The sequence below is a fragment of the Taudactylus pleione genome, unplaced genomic scaffold, assembly GCF_031769625.1.
Source record: "Taudactylus pleione unplaced genomic scaffold, aTauple2 ptg000182l, whole genome shotgun sequence".
Taxonomy (NCBI): domain Eukaryota; kingdom Metazoa; phylum Chordata; class Amphibia; order Anura; family Myobatrachidae; genus Taudactylus; species Taudactylus pleione.
Genome location: NW_028284584.1, coordinates 2540542 through 2563428, shown reverse-complemented (window position 1 = coordinate 2563428; position 22887 = coordinate 2540542). Strand labels below are relative to the sequence as shown.

Here is a 22887-nt window from a genome sequence, read left to right as displayed (position 1 = left end):
ATCGCTGTCTGATCGTCCCGTAAGAAAGAGCCAGTAACTGCGCATATTGGTAACACCATGCCGTACTGCAGGGAGAGATGCAGAGGTAATATGTACAGAGAGGACGCCCGGTCAGCGCTGCACTTACCAGGATGCCGGGCACGCCCCTTTTGCATGACTGTGGCGTGTGCTCAGTGGGCGGAGCCAGCACAGGGCACTGATGTGATTAGTTACAGCTCTGTATTTGCACTTCTTTTATTGCAACATAGTTTGTCCAGGTGCAAAGTTACTTGCTCTATCTTACTCTATTCCCAAATCTGATTGAGGTCCTCTATTCTATGTGGAATTAATATTAATAATAAAAAGAATCATATATAATTGTTACTGTGCACCTGCTGGACAACAGGGCTCTTTAAATCCTTTGTAGATGCCAAAGTCATACGACAAAGTATTAGTACACATTTGCAGCCTGATAATTGCATCCCTGTTTATATAACCACATAAAGTGAATAATGGGATAGAGCCCCTGAAATGACATTGCAGCCAGCAAGTGATCAGACTTTCTATTTAGTAAGTGCCAGAAGACCACAGTGTGCAGCATGCTGCTCGAGTGTCAGCGGAGACCGCAGTATGCGGCGTACTGCTCGAGTGTCAGCGGAGACCTCTGGGTTAGCAGGAAATAATGGTACAAATTAATCAGTGGAGCAGTTATCTACCGAGTAAATAGTTACAGGCCTAGGGGCCCTGTTACAGGCTTGGAGTCCAAATGGATAGGGGACATTCCATTCTTAGTGCTCCTCTCACTGAAATGTATTATGATGTATAGTAGGAATTTCTGCTGCTGTTCTTGGATTTTTACCAAATATTAAAGAGATAGGAGCAAGAATGTCACACGAAGAGCAATGTCCTTTAAGCAGGGTGGGTTAAAAAAATGGGTCGTGGGATTATCAAGTTATGTGTTTAAGTGGAGCATAATGGTAGACTCAGCATTAATAGTAAGCAGCTAGTCAGAGAATGTGTTATAAGGTCTTATGCTGAAATAGAAGATGGATTATTAGAGAAATTATCCTTGTAAAACAGAGTTATGCCCAGGTTTTGTCTAGAGGTTTGGGAATATCAGACTTTATAAGTAAATATACATTAGGATGACTGAGGAATGAAGGATCCGTCTCACATTGAATCACACTCTCCACAAACGTAGTGCCTATGCTCCCAGTGTAGCAGTTTGGTGGAGGCCAATCACCACTGACATCAAACACTGGATCCTGCTGACTAGACGTTGGTACAAGCTGCTTGGTGGACCCTGCACCTGGGAAAAGATTCAAAGCTGGACAGGGGAGGGGTGTGTATAAATGTGGCATCAACGCAATCCAAATATGTGCCATAGTAAGGACACACACCCCGTCCTATTAATGGATACTGTCTGCCACCGCAGAGAACACTCTCTTCCTTCTTATCTGGTGGCTGGAACAGACCAGTAACAGTGAGGGCCCAGGGAGTCACCTCCAGGAGAGTACTGAATTTTGATGGTAATTGTGAGTGAGGGGCATGGCCATAAAACAGAGAAGAAGAATAGCAGAGAAGTCTCTAAGTCCTCGCTTGTCCTATGCACATCTGGAATGATACACTAGAGATAGGAGGAAGGGATTAAGATGACGGGAGGTATAGGCTACAAAAAGGCAGCAGGTGTATTGTGTGCTGCATTAATATTCATGACCTGCAGCCAGTGACCTCACTGAAGCATGATTACTATTCAAGGAGCATACGTTTCTAATGAATTAAGAGGCAGCATTTTCAAACATTGCTTCAGTCCACCATGCGACTGTGTAGAACCTAAAATAAATATCAACATTATAACTACTGAGCCACTGACATCCATCATGCTCGCCGGTAAGTATCCCCTTACCCCATTACTAGCTGTTTACTAACTCCTACTGTAAAAAGCAGGAAAAGGGAGGATAATGGAGCAGGTGTGGATTTAAAGATCTACACTATTTAGATCAAAAAATCGACACCAATTGGTAGACAGGTAATAGGTTCACAGGTACAAAATGTCAACATGGTCAAAATATTGACATTGGAATGGTCGACTTGTTTTTTTTCTAACCCTAATCTTTACCTTAACCCTCCCCTTGATGCCTAACCCTAACATCCCTCCTAGAGCCTACCCCTCCGGTAAGTGCCTAACCCTAATATCCCTCCTAGAGCCTACCCCTCCGGTGCCTAACCCTAACATCCCTCCTAGAGCCTACCCCTCCGGTAAGTGCCTAACCCTAACATCCCTCCTAAAGCCTACCCCTCCGGTAAGTGCCTAACCCTAACATCCCTCCTAGAGCCGACCCCTCCGGTGCCTAACCCTAACATCCCTCCTAGAGCCTACCCCTCCGGTAAGTGCCTAACTCTAACATCCCTCCTAGAGCCTACCCCTCTGGTAAGTGCCTAACCCTAACATCCCTCCTAGAGCCTACCCCTCCGGTAAGTGCCTAACCCTAACATCCCTCCTAGAGCCTACCCCTCCGGTAAGTGCCTAACCCTAACATCCCTCCTAGAGCCTACCCCTCCGGTAAGTGCCTAACCCTAACATCCCTCCTAGAGCCTAACCCTCCGGTAAGTGCCTAACCCTAACATCCCTCCTAGAACCTAGCCCTCCGGTAAGTGCCTAACCCTAACATGTGTGTCAACATTTTGACCATGTCGACCATTTGTATCTGTCGATCTATTACCGGTCTACCAGTTGGTGACTACCAAGACACTGTCGACCTTTTCATTGTCTATCTATTGTACAAATCATATCAGTCACATGAAATCTCTAGCTGTCACGTACTGTATACAGACAAATAAATGACAACATGTCCATATACAGCGAGTAAAATAAGTATTGAACACATCAACAAATTTCAGTAAATGTGTGTGTAATGGGGCTATTGTAATGAAATTTTCACCAAATGTAAAATCAAACCATAGATGTCCATAAATTTAGTTATGTGTAATAATGTGAAATGACACAGGGAAAAAGTATTGAACACATGAAGGGAGATGCAAAAAGGCATGGAAAGCCAAGACACCAGCTGAAATCTATCAGTAATTAGAAAGCAATCCTGCCCCTTGTCAGTACAAATTAATATAAGATGGTTCAGTCCCAACTGATGGCCTATAAAAAGGTGTCTCATTACCAAGGTGTCACACAAGAAACATCTCATGATGGGTAAAAGCAAAGAGGTCTTTCAAGACCTTCGCAACCTTATTGTTGCAAAACATACTGATGACATTGGTTACAGAAGGATTTCTAAATGTCTGAATTTTCCAGTGAGCACTGTTGGAACTATAACCCGGAAGTGGAAAGAACATAATTTCACCATAAACCGGCCACGACCAGGTGCTCTACGCAAGATTTCTGACAGAGGAGTGAAAAGAATTAGTTGTACAAGAGCCAAAGACCACTTGTGGAGAACTTGGACCTGGAATTAGCAGGTACAATTGTTTCAAAGAAAACAATAAGTAATGCCCTCAACCGCCATAGCCTATATGCACGCTCACCACGCAAGACTCCATTGCTGAAGAAAAAGCATGTTGAAGCTTGTTTAAAGTTTGCTACACAACATTTGGACAAGCCTGTGAAATACTATGAGAATATAGTCTGGTCAGATGAGACCAAAATTTTACTCTTTGGGTGCTATAATAGACACCATGTTTGGAGGAGAAATGGTATGGTGTTTTTGGGGTGATGTGCAGTGCCAACAGTGAAGTTTGGAGGTGGGAACATCATGGTGTGGGGCTGTTTTTCAGCATACGGTACTGTTATACTTCATGTGATTGAAGGAAGGATGAATGGAAAAATGTACCGAGACATGCTTGATATTAATCTGCTGCCATCTACCAGGATGCTGAAGATGAAACGAGGGTGGACATTTCAGCAAGACAATGATCCCAAACACACAGCCAAGGACACACTCAACTGGTTTCAGAGAAAGAAAAAAAAGCTGCTAGAATGGCCCAGCCAATCACCTGACTTGTATCCGATTGAAAATCTATGGTAAGAACTAAAGATTAGAGTCCATAGAAAAGGCGCAGTGACAGCGTTGAGCAAGAAAAACTGGGGGTCCCGAGGACCCCTCACTTTGAACAATTGGGGTCCTACTCCACAGTTTCTGGGTCCCATCACAATTTATGCCTCATTGTCTGAAGCACATAAAAAGGCGCTACAGCGAGAATGACACAGGGCGAAGGGAGTAGGGGGCACAGGGGTGGGAGGGGAGAGCACTCAGGAGAGCAGAAGGGGTACAGACATGGAGAGAGGGTAAGAGGGGGCACAGGAGAGCAGAAGGGGTACAGACATGGAGAGAGGGAAAGAGGGAGCACAGGAGAGCAGAAGGGGTACAGACATGGAGAGAGGGTAAGAGGGGACACAGGAGAGCAGAAGGGGTACAGACATGGAGAGAGGGTAAGAGGGAGCACAGGAGAGCAGAAGGGGTACAGACATGGAGAGAGGGTAAGAGGGAGCACAGGAGAGCAGAAGGGGTACAGACATGGAGAGAGGGTAAGAGGGGGCACAGGAGAGCAGAAGGGGTACAGACATGGAGGGTAAGAGGGAGCACAGGAGAGCAGAAGGGGTACAGACATGGGGAGAGGGTAAGAGGGGGCAAAGGAGAGCAGAAGGGGTACAGACATGGAGGGTAAGAGGGAGCACAGGAGAGCAGAAGGGGTACAGACATGGAGAGAGGGTAAGAGGGGGCACAGGAGAGCAGAAGGGGTACAGACATGGAGAGAGGGTAAGAGGGAGCACAGGAGAGCAGAAGGGGTACAGACATGGAGAGAGGGTAAGAGGGGGCACAGGAGAGCAGAAGGGGTACAGACATGGAGGGTAAGAGGGAGCACAGGAGAGCAGAAGGGGTACAGACATGGGGAGAGGGTAAGAGGGGGCAAAGGAGAGCAGAAGGGGTACAGACATGGGGAGAGGGTAAGAGGGAGCACAGGAGAGCAGAAGGGGTACAGACATGGGGAGAGGGTAAGAGGGAGCACAGGAGAGCAGTAGGGGGTACAGACATGGAGGGTAAGAGGGAGCACAGGAGAGCAGAAGGGGTACAGACATGGAGGGTAAGAGGGAGCACAGGAGAGCAGAATGGGTACAGACATGGAGAGAGGGTAAGAGGGGGCACAGGAGAGAAGAAGGGGTACAGACATGGAAAGAGGGTAAGAGGGGGCACAGGAGAGCAGAAGGGGTATAGACATGGGGAGAGGGTAAGAGGGGGCAAAGGAGAGCAGAAGGGGTACAGACATGGGGAGAGGTTAAGAGGGGGCACAGGAGAGCAGAAGGGGTACAGACATGGAGAGAGGGTAAGAGGGAGCACAGGAGAGCAGAAGAGGTACAGACATGGGGAGAGGGTAAGAGGGAGCACAGGAGAGCAGAAGGGGTACAGACATGGAGAGAGGGTAAGAGGGAGCACAGGAGAGCAGAAGGGGTACAGACATGGGGAGAGGGTAAGAGGGGGCACAGGAGAGCAGAAGGGGTATAGACATGGGGAGAGGGTAAGAGGGGGCAAAGGAGAGCAGAAGGGGTACAGACATGGGGAGAGGGTAAGAGGGGGCACAGGAGAGCAGAAGGGGTACAGACATGGAGGGTAAGAGGGAGCACAGGAGAGCAGAAGGGGTACAGACATGGAGAGAGGGTAAGAGGGAGCACAGGAGAGCAGAAGGGGTACAGACATGGGGAGAGGGTAAGAGGGGGCAAAGGAGAGCAGAAGGGGTACAGACATGGGGAGAGGGTAAGAGGGGGCACAGGAGAGCAGAAGGGGTACAGACATGGGGAGAGGGTAAGAGGGATCACAGGAGAGCAGAAGGGGTACAGACATGGAGAGAGGGTAAGAGGGGGCACAGGAGAGCAGAAGGGGTACAGACATGGAGAGAGGATAAGAGGGAGCACAGGAGAGCAGAATGGGTACAGACATGGGGAGAGGGTAAGAGGGGGCACAGGAGAGCAGAAGGGGTACAGACATGGGGAGAGGGTAAGAGGGAGCACAGGAGAGCAGAAGGGGTACAGACATGGGGAGAGGGTAAGAGGGAGCACAGGAGAGCAGAAGGGGTACAGACATGGAGAGAGGGTAAGAGGGAGCACAGGAGAGCAGAAGGGGTACAGACATGGAGGGTAAGAGGGAGCACAGGAGAGCAGAAGGGGTACAGACATGGAGGGTAAGAGGGAGCACAGGAGAGCAGAAGGGGTACAGACATGGGGAGAGGGTAAGAGGGAGCACAGGAGAGCAGAAGGGGTACAGACATGGAGGGTAAGAGGGAGCACAGGAGAGCAGAAGGGGTACAGACATGGGGAGAGGGTAAGAGGGAGCACAGGAGAGCAGAAGGGGTACAGACATGGGGAGAGGGTAAGAGGGAGCACAGGAGAGCAGAAGGGGTACAGACATGGGGAGAGGGTAAGAGGGAGCACAGGAGAGCAGAAGGGGTACAGACATGGGGAGAGGGTAAGAGGGCACAGGAGAGCAGAATGGGTACAGACATGGAGATAGGGTAAGAGGGCACAGGAGAGCAGTAGGGGTACAGACATGGAGAGAGGGTAAGAGGGAGCACAGGAGAGCAGAAGGGGTACAGACATGGGGAGAGGGTAAGAGGGGGCACAGGAGAGCAGAAGGGGTACAGACATGGGGAGAGGGTAAGAGGGAGCACAGGAGAGCAGAAGGGGTACAGACATGGGGAGAGGGTAAGAGGGAGCACAGGAGAGCAGAAGGGGTACAGACATGGGGAGAGGGTAAGAGGGGGCACAGGAGAGCAGAAGGGGTACAGACATGGAGGGTAAGAGGGAGCACAGGAGAGCAGAATGGGTACAGACATGGGGAGAGGGTAAGAGGGAGCACAGGAGAGCAGAAGGGGTACAGACATGGAGAGAGGGTAAGAGGGAGCACAGGAGAGCAGAAGGGGTACAGACATGGAGAGAGGGTAAGAGGGGGCACAGGAGAGCAGAAGGGGTACAGACATGGAGGGTAAGAGGGAGCACAGAATGGGTACAGACAAGGGGAGAGGGTAAGAGGGAGCACAGGAGAGCAGAAGGGGTACAGACATGGGGAGAGGGTAAGAGGGAGCACAGGAGAGCAGAAGGGGTACAGACATGGGGAGAGGGTAAGAGGGAGCACAGGAGAGCAGAAGGGGTACAGACATGGGGAGAGGGTAAGAGGGGGCACTGGAGAGCAGAAGGGGTACAGACATGGAGGGTAAGAGGGAGCACAGGAGAGCAGAATGGGTACAGACATGGGGAGAGGGTAAGAGGGAGCACAGGAGAGCAGAAGGGGTACAGACATGGAGAGAGGGTAAGAGGGGGCACAGGAGAGCAGAAGGGGTACAGACATGTAGAGAGGGTAAGAGGGGGCACAGGAGAGCAGAAGGGGTACAGACATGGAGAGAGGGTAAGAGGGGGCACGGGAGAGCAGAAGGGGTACAGACATGGAGAGAGGGTAAGAGGGGGCACGGGAGAGCAGAAGGGGTACAGACATGGAGGGTAAGAGGGAGCACGGGAGAGCAGAATGGGTACAGACATGGAGAGAGGGTAAGAGGGAGCACGGGAGAGCAGAATGGGTACAGACATGGAGAGAGGGTAAGAGGGCACAGGAGAGCAGTAGGAGTATAGACATGGAGAGAGGGTAAGAGGGGGCACAGGAGAGCAGAAGGGGTACAGACATGGAGAGAGGGTAAGGGGGGCACAGGAGAGCAGAAGGGGTACAGACATCCAGGGTAAGAGGGAGCACGGGAGAGCAGTAGGGGTAGAGACATGGAGAGAGGGTAAGAGAGGGCACAGGAGAGCAGAAGGGGTACAGACATGGAGAGAGGGTAAGAGGGAGCACAGGAGAGCAGAAGGGGTACAGACATGGGGAGAGGGTAAGAGGGAGCACAGGAGAGCAGAAGGGGTACAGACATGGGGAGAGGGTAAGAGGGGGCACAGGAGAGCAGAAGGGGTACAGACATGGAGAGAGGGTAAGGGGGGCACAGGAGAGCAGAAGGGGTACAGACATCCAGGGTAAGAGGGAGCACGGGAGAGCAGTAGGGGTAGAGACATGGAGAGAGGGTAAGAGAGGGCACAGGAGAGCAGAAGGGGTACAGACATGGAGAGAGGGTAAGAGGGAGCACAGGAGAGCAGAAGGGGTACAGACATGGGGAGAGGGTAAGAGGGAGCACAGGAGAGCAGAAGGGGTACAGACATGGGGAGAGGGTTAGAGGGAGCACAGGAGAGCAGAAGGGGTACAGACATAGAGAAATGGTAAGAGGGGGCACAGGAGAGCAGAATGGGTACAGACATGAGGAGAGGGTAAGAGGGGGCGCAGAGGTGGGAGGGTAGAGTACACGGGAGAGCAGGCCCGCTCACAATGGGACTGCACGGAGAGTGGGACTTTAAAGTTGTTGACTGGGTGCAGTGGTGGCTCACGCAGTAATGGTAATTGTGTCTGTCACTGTCAGAGCCCTGTAGTGCGCTGATGATCCCGGGCCGGCAGCAAGGTAATTATTAGTCACAGGCAGACACAGCAGTTAGCAGACAAAATTCACAGTGCGCTGCGAGCCCAGTATATTAGCCGCCTGTACCCCCCCTAATGCCGGCCCATGTCTGGATTATATGGGTGGCTGCTGACATTTGGTGAAAATTTCTTTACAATAGCCCCATTACATATATATTTATTGAGAAAAATGTTTATGTCTTCAATACTTATTTTACCCGCTGTATGTACATATATTTATAGCCGGCCAGTTTAGTTGTTTTCAAAAGAATTGTGTTGACATTTTAACACTTCTGGCATTCAAAATAAAAATATCTGTGTATTCTGTATTCTATTTAATTCCTCTGCTGAGACTCTACATTTAATAAACGTAATCATCCAGTGATACAACGAGTTGGGTATGGGATCCCGGCAATTGGGATTCTGCTGGTCAGAGCACCACCTGCATCCCGACAGTCAGAATCCCAACACCCTTCGGTAAGTAAGGTAAGTCTAACCCTTACCCCTAACCCTCCCTACCCGATGCCTAACCCTAACTTCCCCTGCCCGATGCCTAACCCTGACCTCCCCCCTTAGTGCCTAGCCCTAACCCCCCCCTGCCCGGTGCCCTACCCCTATCCTCCCCCCTTAGTGGCTAACCCTAACCTCCCTTCTTAGTGCCTATCCCTAACCTCCCTCCCCGGTGCCTAACCCCCCCCTCGATGGAGCCTAACCCTAACCTCCTCCCTTAGTGCCTAACCCTAATCTCCCTTCTTAGTGCCTAACCCTAACCTCCCCCTCAATTGTCACTAACCCTAACCTACCCCTGCCCGGTGCCTAACCCTAATCTCCCCCTCGATGGTGCCTAACCCTAATCTCCCTTCTTAGTGCCTAAACCTAACCTCCCTTCTTAGTGCCTAACCCTAAACTCCCCCCTTAGTGCCTAACCCTAATCTCCCCCCTTAGTGCCTAACCCTAATCTCCCCCTTGGTGGTGCCTAACCCTAATCTCCCCCATGATGGTGCCTAACCCAAATCTCCCTTCTTAGTGCGTAACCCTACCTCCCTCTCGATGGTGCCTAACCCTAACCTCCCTCCCCGGTGCCTAACCCTAACCTCCCTCCCCAATGCCTAACCCTAACCTCCCCCTCGATGGTGCTTTACCCTAACCTCCCCCTCGATGGTGCCTAATCCTAAACTCCCTTCTTAGTGCCTAATCCTAATCTTCCCCAGACCAGTGCCTAAGCCTACCTAACCCTAACCCCCGATACTTACCTTCAGGATGCCGACAGTCGGGATTCTGGTGCCGGAATCGGACTCCGGCGCTGGTATTTCAACCGTCGGCCCGATGCCTAACCCTAATCTCCCCCTCGATTGTGCCTAACCCTAATCTCCCTTCTTAGTGGCTAACCCTAATCTCCCCCTTGATGGTGCCTAACCCTAATCTCCCTTCTTAGTGCCTAACCCTTACCCCCCCCTCGATGGTGCCTAACCCTAATCTCCCCCTTGATGGTGCCTAACCATCCTCCCTCCCCGGTGCCTAACCCTAATCTCCCTTCTTAGTGCCTAACCCTAATCTCCCTTCTTAGTGCCTAACCCTAATCTCCCACCTTACTGCCTAACCCTAATCTCCCTCCTTAGTGCCTAACCCTAATCTCCCCCCTTAGTGCCTAACCCTAATCTCCCTTCTTAGTGCCTAACCCTAATCTCCCCCCTTAGTGCCTAACCCTAATCTCCCTTCTTAGTGCCTAACCCTAATCTCCCCCCTTAGTGCCTAACCCTAATCTCCCTTCTTAGTGCCTAACCCTAATCTCCCCCTTTAGTGCCTAACCCTAATCTCCCCCTTTAGTGCCTAACCCTAATCTCCCACTTTAGTGCCTAACCCTAATCTCCCACTATAGTACCTAACCCTAATCTCCCACTTTAGTGCCTAACCCTAAGCTTCCCCCTTAGTGCTAACCCTAATCTCCCACCTTAGTGCCTAACCCTAAACTTCACCCTTAGTGCTAACCCTAATCTCCCTTTTTAGTGCCTAACCCTAAACTTCCCCCTTAGTGCTAACCCTAATCTCCCTTCTTAGTGCCTAACCCTAATCTCCCCCCTTAGTGCCTAACCCTAATCTCCCTTCTTAGTGCCTAACCCTAATCTCCCCCCTTAGTGCCTAACCCTAATCTCCCCCCTTAGTGCCTAACCCTAATCTCCCTCCCCGGTGCCTAACCCTAATCTCCCTTCTTAGTGCCTAACCCTAATCTCCCTTCTTAGTGCCTAACCCTAATCTCCCTTCTTAGTGCCTATCCCTAATCTCCCCCCTTAGTGCCTAACCCTAATCTCCTCCCTTAGTGCCTAACCCTAATCTCCCCCCTTAGTGCCTAACCCTAATCTCCCTTCTTAGTGCCTAACCCTAATCTCCCCCCTTTGTGCCTAACCCTAATCTCCCTTCTTAGTGCCTAACCCTAATCTCCCCCCTTAGTGCCTAACCCTAATCTCCCCCCTTAGTGCCTAACCCTAATCTCCCCCCTTAGTGCCTAACCCTAATCTCCCCCCTTAGTGCCTAACCAACCTCCCTCCCCGGTGCCTAACCCTAATCTCCCCCCTTTGTGCCTAACCCTAATCTCCCCCTTTAGTGCCTAACCAACCTCCCTCCCCGATGCCTAACCCTAATCTCCCCCCTTAGTGCCTAACGCTAATCTCCTCCCTTAGTGCCTAACCCTAATCTCCCTTCTTAGTGCCTAACCCTAATCTCCCCCCTTAGTGCCTAACCCTAATCTCCCCCTTTAGTGCCTAACCCTAATCTCCCCCCTTAGTGCCTAACCCTAACCTCCTCCTCGATGGTGCCTAAGCCTAACCCTCCCCCTAACACCCGATACTTACCTTCAGGATGCCGGCGGTCGGGATTCTGGTGCCGGGATCGGACTCCGGCGCTGGTATTTCAACTGTTGGCATCCCGCACGCTGGGTTGCTGACTACATCCCGATACAACAATGTCCTGAAGTTTCTCTCTTGCATTACTATATTCATTGCTGAATTGATACCTCAGATCATTCTTACCCTTATTTGAGATTTTTCACCAAAAATGTAGAGTGCAGCTTGGCGCTTCAGCAGCTGGTTCTGCAGTGAGGTTTGGTCGCTGTAGGAGGAGCCATGATCCTTTCCCACCAATCGAGCACCAACATCAACAAGAGGCATTTGGGTGGTGATTAAGCGATTGCTGGAACGCAGACTTGCCCAAACACCTGGATATAAAATAAGGTTATAGGAAAACATGCTGGCCATAACCAGAGGCTATAACCAGCTGGGCTGTTAGTGCAGAGCAAGGCAAATCTGCACACAACCGCCTGCAAGATGCTCTAAGCAATGTTATCGCACATCTAAGTAAACATAAGGTGTTTTTTTTAATTATAATAAAGAGTCTGATCAATACAAGATAATAAAGCGATTGTATTACATAATATAATTTTGAGCGTTTGGTACAGACCAACATATTCACTTAGAGGTGGGAAAATAAAACCGAATAAGAATTAGCAGCATCCAAGTAAAGAACACAAAACGGTTAGTGCTACAGCAACACAATCTAATGAAGAGAAATGGAATAAATTAGACAATTTACATGTAGTATATGGCTCTGATTAATGCATTTCATGCTGGTCTGCTGTGTCAGCATGCCCCATTATCAATGGCAAGTAAACCCCACAAGTCACCCACTCCAAGCAAAAAGAGGTAGAGAAATCTTACAACAAGATATCTGGCATAACAGAAGGGTGAGGAGTGGGAAAACATCGGAGATGTAACAGTAATACTCATTTGAGACATAAGCAAATACCTGGGAATTTGCCAGAGCACGACCCAGGTTCTGCTTAGGTCTGACCCCAGTTTACAGTCCCGGGTCCGTGACCCTGCAATCGACTAGCGTTATTCCCTGGACTTGCAACTCGGGTCAGTGCCCGGCTCAAGTCTGAAAGGTGCTACCTGGGTTTTTAGACCCGAGCTGCACCTAGAATGAGCGGAATGGTTGTTCGGGGCTGCCTGGCGAGGGTGAGCTTCCTCCCTACAATAGCTGTCAGAGCCTCAGCTAATCAGAAAGCATGGCGGCCAGAGACGGAGAGTCCTGTACCAGCAGCACTCCTCACCCAGCAACCCCCCGTACACTCTCTGCCTCACCTGTACCCTGCTGCCCCCAGCACATTGCCTCCAGAGCACCATCTCACAGGCACCGCTCACAATGGGTGCTGAGCTGTGCACTGAGGTCTGGTGGCATGAGAAGGGGTGTGTGTATAATCAGTGATTGCTATGTGTGTGTTTAATCAGTGATTGCTGTATGTGTGTGTATAATCAGTGATTGCTATTTGTGTGTATAATCAGTGATTGCTGTATGTGTGTGTATAATCAGTGATTGCTATGTGTGTGTATAATCAGTGATTGCTGTATGTGTGTGTATAATCAGTGATTGCTATGTGTGTGTATAATCAGTGATTGCTGTATGTGTGTGTATAATCAGTGATTGCTATGTGTGTGAATAATCAGTGATTGCTATGTGTGTGTATAATCAGTGATTGCTATTTGTGTGTATAATCAGTGATTGCTATGTGTGTGTATAATCAGTGATTGCTATGTGTGTGTATAATCAGTGATTGCTATGTGTGTGTATAATCAGTGATTGCTATGTGTGTGTATAATCAGTGATTGCTATGTGTGTGTATAATCAGTGATTGCTATGTGTGTGTATAATCAGTGATTGCTATGTGTGTGTGTATGATCACTGATTGCTATGTGTGTGTATGATCACTGATTGCTATGTGTGTGTATAATCAGTGATTGCTATATGTGTGTGTATAATCAGTGATTGCTATGTGTGTGTATAATCAGTGATTGCTGTATGTGTGTGTATAATCAGTGATTGCTGTATGTGTGTGAATACAGTGATTGCTATGTGTGTGTGTATAATCAGTGATTGCAATGTGTGTGTATGATCAGTGATTGCTGTATGTGTGTGTATAATCAGTGATTGCTATGTGTGTGTATAATCAGTGATTGCTATTTGTGTGTATAATCAGTGATTGCTATTTGTGTGTATAATCAGTGATTGCTGTATGTGTGTGTATAATCAGTGATTGCTGTGTGTGTGTATGATCAGTGATTGCTGTATGTGTGTATGATCAGTGATTGCTGTATGTGTGTATAATCAGTGATTGCTATATGTGTGTGTATAATCAGTGATTGCTGTATGTGTGTGTGTAATCAGTGATTGCTATATGTGTGTGTATAATCAGTGATTGCTGTATATGTGTATGATCAGTGATTGCTATGTGTGTGTATAATTAGTGATTGCTATATGTGTGTATAATCAGTGATTGCTATGTGTGTGTGTATATGATCAGTGATTGCTATGTGTGTGAATAATCAGTGATTGCTATGTGTGTGTATGATCAGTGATTGCTATGTGTGTATATGATCAGTGATTGCTATGTGTGTGTATGATCAGTGATTGCTATGTGTGTGTATAATCAGTGATTGCTATGTGTGTGTATGATCAGTGATTGCTCTATGTGTGTGTATGATCAGTGATTGCTCTATGTGTGTGTATGATCAGTGATTGCTATGTGTGTGTATAATCAGTGATTGCTGTATGTGTGTGTGTATAATCAGTGATTGCTGTATGTGTGTGTGTATAATCAGTGATTGCTGTATGTGTGTGTGTATAATCAGTGATTGCTGTATGTGTGTGTGTATAATCAGTGATTGCTGTATGTGTGTGTGTATAATCAGTGATTGCTGTATGTGTGTATGAGCAGTGATTGCTATGTGTGTGTATAATCAGTGATTGCTATGTGTGTGTATATAATCAGTGATTGCTATGTGTGTCTATGATCAGTGATTGCTGTATGTGTATAATCAGTGATTGCTATATGTGTGTATGATCAGTGATTGCTGTATATGTGTATGATCAGTGATTGCTATGTGTGTGTGTATGATCAGTGATTGCTATGTGTGTGTGTATGATCAGTGATTGCTATGTGTGTATGATCAGTGATTGCTGTATGTGTGTGTATGATCAGTGATTGCTGTATGTGTGTATGAGCAGTGATTGCTATGTGTGTGTATAATCAGTGATTGCTGTATGTGTGTGTATGATCAGTGATTGCTACATGTGTGTATGATCAGTGATTGCTATGTGTGTGTATAATCAGTGATTGCTGTATGTGTGTATATGATCAGTGATTGCTATGTGTGTATATGATCAGTGATTGCTGTATGTGTGTATAATCAGTGATTGCTGTATGTGTGTGTATAATCAGTGATTGCTATGTGTGTGTATAATCAGTGATTGCTATGTGTGTGTATAATCAGTGATTGCTATGTGTGTGTATGATCAGTGATTGCTATGTGTGTGTATGATCAGTGATTGCTGTATGTGTGTGTATGATCAGTGATTGCTGTATGTGTGTGTATAATCAGTGATTGCTATGTGTGTGTATAATCAGTGATTGCTATGTGTGTGTATAATCAGTGATTGCTATGTGTGTGTATAATCAGTGATTGCTATGTGTGTGTATAATCAGTGATTGCTATGTGTGTGTATAATCAGTGATTGCTATGTGTGTGTATAATCAGTGATTGCTATGTGTGTGTATAACCAGTGATTGCTGTGTGTGTGTATGATCAGTGATTGCTATGTGTGTGTATAATCAGTGATTGCTATGTGTGTGTATAATCAGTGATTGCTATGTGTGTGTATGATCAGTGATTGCTATGTGTGTGTATAATCAGTGATTGCTATGTGTGTGTATGATCAGTGATTGCTATGTGTGTGTATGAGCAGTGATTGCTATGTGTGTGTATAATCAGTGATTGCTATGTGTGTGTATATGATCAGTGATTGCTATGTGTGTATATGATCAGTGATTGCTATGTGTGTGTGATCAGTGATTGCTGTATGTGTGTGTATGATCAGTGATTGCTGTATGTGTGTGTGTATGATCAGTGATTGCTGTATGTGTGTGTATAATCAGTGATTGCTGAATGTGTGTGTATGATCAGTGATTGCTGAATGTGTGTGTATGATCAGTGATTGCTGTATGTGTGTGTATGATCAGTGATTGCTATGTGTGTGTATGATCAGTGATTGCTATGTGTGTGTATAATCAGTGATTGCTGTGTGTGTATGATCAGTGATTGCTATGTGTGTGTGTATGATCAGTGATTGCTATGTGTGTGTATGATCAGTGATTGCTGTATGTGTGTGTATAATCAGTGATTGCTGTGTGTGTATGATCAGTGATTGCTATGTGTGTGTATATGATCAGTGATTGCTATGTGTGTATATGATCAGTGATTGCTATGTGTGTGTGATCAGTGATTGCTGTATGTGTGTGTATGATCAGTGATTGCTGTATGTGTGTGTGTATGATCAGTGATTGCTGTATGTGTGTGTATAATCAGTGATTGCTGAATGTGTGTGTATGATCAGTGATTGCTGAATGTGTGTGTATGATCAGTGATTGCTATGTGTGTGTATGATCAGTGATTGCTATGTGTGTGTATAATCAATGATTGCTATGTGTGTGTATGATCAGTGATTGCTATGTGTGTGTATGATCAGTGATTGCTATGTGTGTGTATGATCAGTGATTGCTATGTGTGTGTATAATCAGTGATTGCTGTATGTGTGTGTATATGATCAGTGATTGCTGTATGTGTGTATAACCAGTGATTGCTATGTGTGTGTATGATCAGTGATTGCTATGTGTGTGTATAATCAGTGATTGCTATGTGTGTGTATGATCAGTGATTGCTATGTGTGTGTATAATCAGTGATTGCTATGTGTGTGTATGAGCAGTGATTGCTATGTGTGTGTATGAGCAGTGATTGCTATGTGTGTGTATATGATCAGTGATTGCTATGTGTGTATATGATCAGTGATTGCTATGTGTGTGTATGATCAGTGATTGCTGTATGTGTGTGTATAATCAGTGATTGCTGTATGTGTGTGTATGATCAGTGATTGCTGTATGTGTGTGTATGATCAGTGATTGCTGTATGTGTGTGTATAATCAGTGATTGCTGTATGTGTGTGTATGATCAGTGATTGCTGTATGTGTGTGTGTATGATCAGTGATTGCTATGTGTCTGTATAATCAGTGATTGCTGTATGTGTGTATAATCAGTGATTGCTATATGTGTGTATAAACAGTGATTGCTGTGTGTGTGTATAATCAGTGATTGCTATGTGTGTGTGTGTATGATCAGTGATTGCTATGTGTGTGTATGATCAGTGATTGCTATGTGTGTGTATAATCAGTGACTGCTGTATGTGTGTATAATCAGTGATTGCTGTATGTGTGTATAATCAGTGATTGCTGTATGTGTGTATAATCAGTGATTGCTGTATGTGTGTATGATCAGTGATTGCTATTTGTGTGTGTATAAACAGTGATTGCTGTGTGTGTGTATAATCAGTGATTGCTGTGTGTGTGTATGATCAGTGATTGCTATGTGTGTATAATCAGTGATTGCTATGTGTGTGTATAATCAGTGATTGCTGTGTGTGTATAATCAGTGATTGCTATATGTGTGTATAATCAGTGATTGCTATGTGTGTGTATAATCAGTGATTGCTATGTGTGTGTATAATCAGTGATTGCTATATGTGTGTGTGTATGATCAGTGATTGCTATGTGTGTGTATAATCAGTGATTGCTATGTGTGTGTATAATCAGTGATTGCTATATGTGTGTGTATAATCAGTGATTGCTGTATGTGTGTGTATGATCAGTGATTTCTGTGTGTGTATGATCAGTGATTGCTATATGTGTGTGTATGATCAGTGATTGCTATTTGTATGTATAATCAGTGATTGCTATGTGTGTGTATGATCAGTGATTGCTGTATGTGTGTGTATAATTAGTGATTGCTATGTGTATGTATAATCAGTGATTGCTGTATGTGTGTATAATCAGTGATTGCTGTATGTGTGTATAATCAGTGATTGCTGTATGTGTGTATAATCAGTGATTGCTGTATGTGTGTATAATCAGTGATTGCTGTATGTGTGTGTATAATCAGTGATTGCTGTATGTGTGTATAATCAGTGATTGCTGTATATGTGTATGATCAGTGATTGCTATGTGTGTGTATAATCACTGATTGCTGTATGTGTGTGTATGATCAGTGATTGCTGTATGTGTGTGTATAATCAGTGATTGCTGTATGTGTGTGTATAATCAGTGATTGCTGTATGTGTGTATAATCAGTGATTGCTGTATATGTGTATGATCAGTGATTGCTATGTGTGTGTATAATCAGTGATTGCTGTATGTGTGTGTATAATCAGTGATTGCTGTATGTGTGTATAATCAGTGATTGCTGTATATGTGTATGATCAGTGATTGCTATGTGTGTGTATAATCAGTGATTGCAGTGTGTGTGTGTATGATCAGTGATTGCTATGTGTGTCTATGATCAGTGATTGCTGTATGTGTGTGTATAATCAGTGATTGCAGTGTGTGTGTGTGTATGATCTGTGATTGCTATGTGTGTCTATGATCAGTGATTGTTGTATATGTGTGTAAGATCAGTGATTTCTGTGTGTGAATGATCAGTGATTGCTATGTGTGTGTATGATCAGTGATTGCTGTGTGTCTATGATCAGTGATTGCTGTATGTGTGTGTATGATCAGTGATTGCTGTATGTGTGTGTATGATCAGTGATTGCTGTATGTGTGTGTATGATCAGTGATTGCTGTATGTGTGTGTATGATCAGTGATTGCTGTATGTGTGTGTATGATCAGTGATTGCTATGTGTGTGTATGATCAGTGATTGCTGTGTGTGTATGATCAGTGATTTCTGTGTGTGTGTATGATCAGTGATTGCTATGTGTGTGTAATCAGTGATTTCTATGTGTGTGTATGATCAGTGATTGCTATATGTGTGTGTATGATCAGTGATTGCTATGTGTGTGTATGATCAGTGATTGCTATGTGTGTTTATGATCAGTGATTGCTGTATATGTGTGTGTAAGATCAGTGATTGCTATGTGTGTTTATGATCAGTGATTGCTATGTGTGTGTATAATCAGTGATTGCTATGTGTGTGTATAATCAGTGATTGCTGTATGTGTGTGTCTATGACCAGTGATTGCTATGTGTGTGTATGACCAGTGATTGCTGTGTGTGTGTATAATCAGTGATTGCTATGTGTGTGTGTAATCAGTGATTGCTATGTGTGTGTATAATCAGTGATTGCTGTATGTGTGTGTGTATGATCAGTGATTGCTGTATGTGTGTGTATAATCAGTGATTGCTGTGTGTGTGTATGATCAGTGATTGCTATGTGTGTGTAATCAGTGATTGCTATGTGTGTGTATAATCAGTGATTGCTATGTGTGTGTATAATCAGAGATTGCTATTTGTGTGTATAATCAGTGATTGCTATGTGTGTGTGTAATCAGTGATTGCTATGTGTGTGTATAATCAGTGATTGCTATGTGTGTGTGTAATCAGTGATTGCTATGTGTGTGTATAATCAGTGATTGCTGTATGTGTGTGTGTATGATCAGTGATTGCTGTATGTGTGTATGATCAGTGATTGCTATGTGTGTGTAATCAGTGATTGCTATGTGTGTGTATAATCAGTGATTGCTATGTGTGTGTAAAATCAGTGATTGCTATTTGTGTGTATAATCAGTGATTGCTATGTGTGTGTGTAATCAGTGATTGCTATGTGTGTGTATAATCAGTGATTGCTATGTGTGTGTATAATCAGTGATTGCTATGTGTGTGTGTAATCAGTGATTGCTATGTGTGTATGATCAGTGAGTAAAGACAAATCATTAATACTGTAGGTCTCTATTTTGAGGATTGAAGAATACACTGGATATTAGCACATACCCTGGAATGGGTCATCAAAAATGAATCATTTAGGGCCTAAGTGAGCAGCTGATACAGAGATCTACTTTGCTGGAAGTAGAAGTAAATAATTTAGGGTGCACCTTTATATCTGGTACATATCTAAGAATGTTAGAACATTCATCTCTATAAATGGAGAATATGGTGGATCCTATCAGTTGTGAGTGTTGATCAGAGATGAATAAATTGATATACTGGTAATTATGTGTATTCTCTAAAATTAGTTGGTTAAATTGTATCTAAGGAAGCACTACTTACTGAATGAGCATGGAGCGTTACCAGCAGGTGATGTGTGAGAGAAGATTGTGGAAGTACCTGTATTTTGTATTCTTCCCTTAGCCGTTAGGTCTGACTGTGGGAAGAGCTTATCCCTGTACCCAAGGACTTGTGGATGGTATAAGAAAGAAGAGGAGATAGATAGGGATTCCCAGTGAGACAGGAGAAGAGATGAGCAGGATTATGCAGAGCAACAGTCTTTGCTCATTAAAGTGCAGCAAGAAATTGATGGCAAACAAGGATTCTGCACAGTTTACCGGTGAAAATAGCTTTTCGGTAGTTCAGAGGCAATTACCTGACGTTCTCTCATGCAGGAATACTCTGCATGTTATGTATGACGGCTTTGACAAAATAAGTGAAAATATAATGACAATGACACATCTGTCTGATCTGTGACGACTTGATATGATGATGTCACCTGAGAGGTGGCACCCGCGTGTTACATGTGAAATGTTTGATACTGGGGTATTAGTGGAGGCAAATAAAAAATAAAGAAACATCGAAAGACACATAGGATTAGGCGTAGGATCTTTGCTGTCACAAAAAAAGCTTTGAGTACTAAAAAGCAATGTCAGGGCTAATTGTCTGCAGTAAGAATGTATATTTAAGGAGATTTAAACCACAAACAGGGTATGCAGAAAATGTTATTTCCAGATATATAAGCACAAAGTCACTGAAATGCGCCAGAAACCCTACAATACAAGGTTACCCATGGCGGAATGGATTGCGAGCCATAAAAGCAAATGCTCTACAAACAGAATAGCCTCCGATTTGCAGAAGGTGACAATGTTTGCAAGAATTTGCCACAGGTTTAAAGTAACTATTTTTTTTTTTTAAACTGACAACACGAACCTGGGCTTTACATCCAGGGACAAAACACCATCAGCTATTATGGCAAATTGGTGTTTATTACATTTTTGCCCATAGGTTGGCTGTGGCTGCCATCAGACAGTGACTGAACCTTGCAGCCCTACAGTACATCAGTGACTTCGGTGAGCGACAGAATAGAACATAAAAACATTGTAGAGTGAAAATCAAAAAAATTCAACACATAATTCAAAGGCTAAACGCACTTATTTTGATATGGATTAAAACTGCAAAAAAGACCACAAAGGTCTATAAAAATGTACTACATACACTCTTCAAAAGGCAATACTGTGTATATAATATACATCTACTAAAGATTCTGCCATGAAAAAACCCACCATCTTGCCACTGAAGTTATACAGTGGAGCGAACATCTACTCGGCTTTGTAACACAGGGGATTGGGCAGCCATGGACAGAGACGCCTAATCGTTTATTTGGCATTTAGTGCAGGCCTCAATCTGAGCTATTGATCCCTTTCCAATGAACGTAGTGTAGGGTAATGAACCACTGATAAGTGTGAATATCTGTAATTAGCAAGACGTAAAAATGTAACCATTAGGCTAGGATGTACAACCAATACAAAATCCTTGATTGCTGGCGAAGATTTGTCTTTCTAGACCCCAATCTTCTAAAAGAGGGGCATTTTAATTCACTTACTAACCTCCTCGGGCAAAGCTATTGGACGGACTGCCATCCAAGTGTCCTGGAACAAGTTTAACCATACTGCTCATTCTGGAGCTTTTTCTTGCACTGCCTAAAGTCAGTCAACAAACAGACAACAAAAACAACAGGTTATATGCAACAAAACATGAAATGCAATGTGAAAATGTTAAGTTCTGGAGAAATGAGTAAATTCCACACGATTTTTGCCTTTGCCTCTTTTATTCATGAGAATTGTTAGCAGATGAAAATGGTGTGCTGAGGCGATTAATGGATTAGGCGCGGATGGTGCGCTGGCTGTTAGCATGCATGATTTCCTGATGGCTGGATTTCACAGGGAGAAGATCGTCCCTAAGCTGCTTAATATAAGAAGGCAAAATTTCCGAGTCACATGCATCTGTGTCTACCACTCCTGGCATTTACCTTCTAGTGAACCCTGCCCAGGTCTCATCACATGATAACTAAAATGAAATATGAGGCCGGTAAACCATTTGCCAACAGAAACAAACGTTCAATAACGCTCTTTGTCCTCATCATCTCCAGTGTGTCCGGAAATATTAATAGGCAGCTGCGGCTCTATATAATTTATTGCTGAGACAGATAATTAAAATAATGACTGGTTCCCCCTTCTTTTGCATAATTGGAAGACAATGAAATACCTTTCTATGTTGGTGCCTGATCTGTGCCAAGATAAATCAACAGATGGCAACACAGAATTACTGTTTGGCTCTAGAAATGGCATTCTGGCATAGCCATAAACTGGCAAATCTATAGGAAGAATCCATATGGGGAGGGGGTCACATGTATATTTAATGATTAAAGAATGCTCACAGGAAGGTCCCCTGTTAGGATTCAGACCCCACTTTAATCTACAAAAACAAGCAATTCTCACAGGGGCCCGAAAACAGAATCAAAGGATTAAAAGGAGAATGTTTGCTTTTGTTTTGTCAGGGTTGCATAAAAATTTGATTTTTATTTTTTTTTAAATCAAAAAATGGATTTATTTGATTTAAATCAGATTTTTTGGATTTAAATAGGATTTTTTATGAATTTTTTTTAAAGTAAACGTTTTACATTTTTAAACATTTATTTAAAAAAAATGTAAATGAAAAATCCTATTTAAATCAAATAAATCCGTTCTTGATTTTTTTTAAAAGGATCCAATTTTATGCAACCCTGGTTTTTGTACACTAATGCTAATAATTTGGGGTCCTCTGATACTAAACAAAACTCACTTAGTCCAATGACACTATATGGTTTTATGTGGCATTTTTCTTTTGTGCTATAAGTATTTATGATCTATAAATGCCATCTGAGGGTCAATTTTTTTATACCAGTAAATGGAAATTTTATTGGTTCAAGTGGAATAGTAATTCCACACATGGGATAAATTCCCAGCTCTACCAATCTGCTGTGTAAGTGTATGATACAGCGCTGGAGCAAGAAAAATAAAATCATCTTCATTCACCACAAAAACAATATGTCCATGTGGCCACAACCTCACTCTAATTCAGTCATACTTTGAAATATATTGATGCAGGGTCAGACTGTCCCACAGGGGAAACCCCCGATGGGCCCCACTGCCTGAGGGCCCACCCTCTCCTCTAGGAATCAGATTCCAGACTGTGAACTTGAATCATACATATGCTACATTATACTGCACAGGACTATGGTGTATTATCATACATGCACTAGCAGTATATACTCTATATAATACATATATTACATTATACTGC

At 44.5% G+C, this 22887-nt stretch overlaps 1 protein-coding gene across 2 annotated transcripts in view; it reads right to left on the bottom strand.

The window, feature by feature from the left end:
- The window catches only part of SBF2 (SET binding factor 2), an 805041-nt gene that overhangs the window by 77543 nt on the left and 704611 nt on the right, over window positions 1–22887 (bottom strand). Inside the window, exons 29-30 of one of the 2 annotated variants that reach the window (XM_088476083.1) lie at window positions 21153–21245; window positions 11492–11676 (exon numbers count right to left, since the gene is read on the bottom strand). In XM_088476083.1, coding sequence (XP_088332209.1) covers window positions 11492–11676; window positions 21153–21245 — 278 coding nt within the window. The remainder of the gene's footprint in view (window positions 1–11491; window positions 11677–21152; window positions 21246–22887) is intronic. The other variant, XM_088476084.1, reaches the window with a different exon arrangement.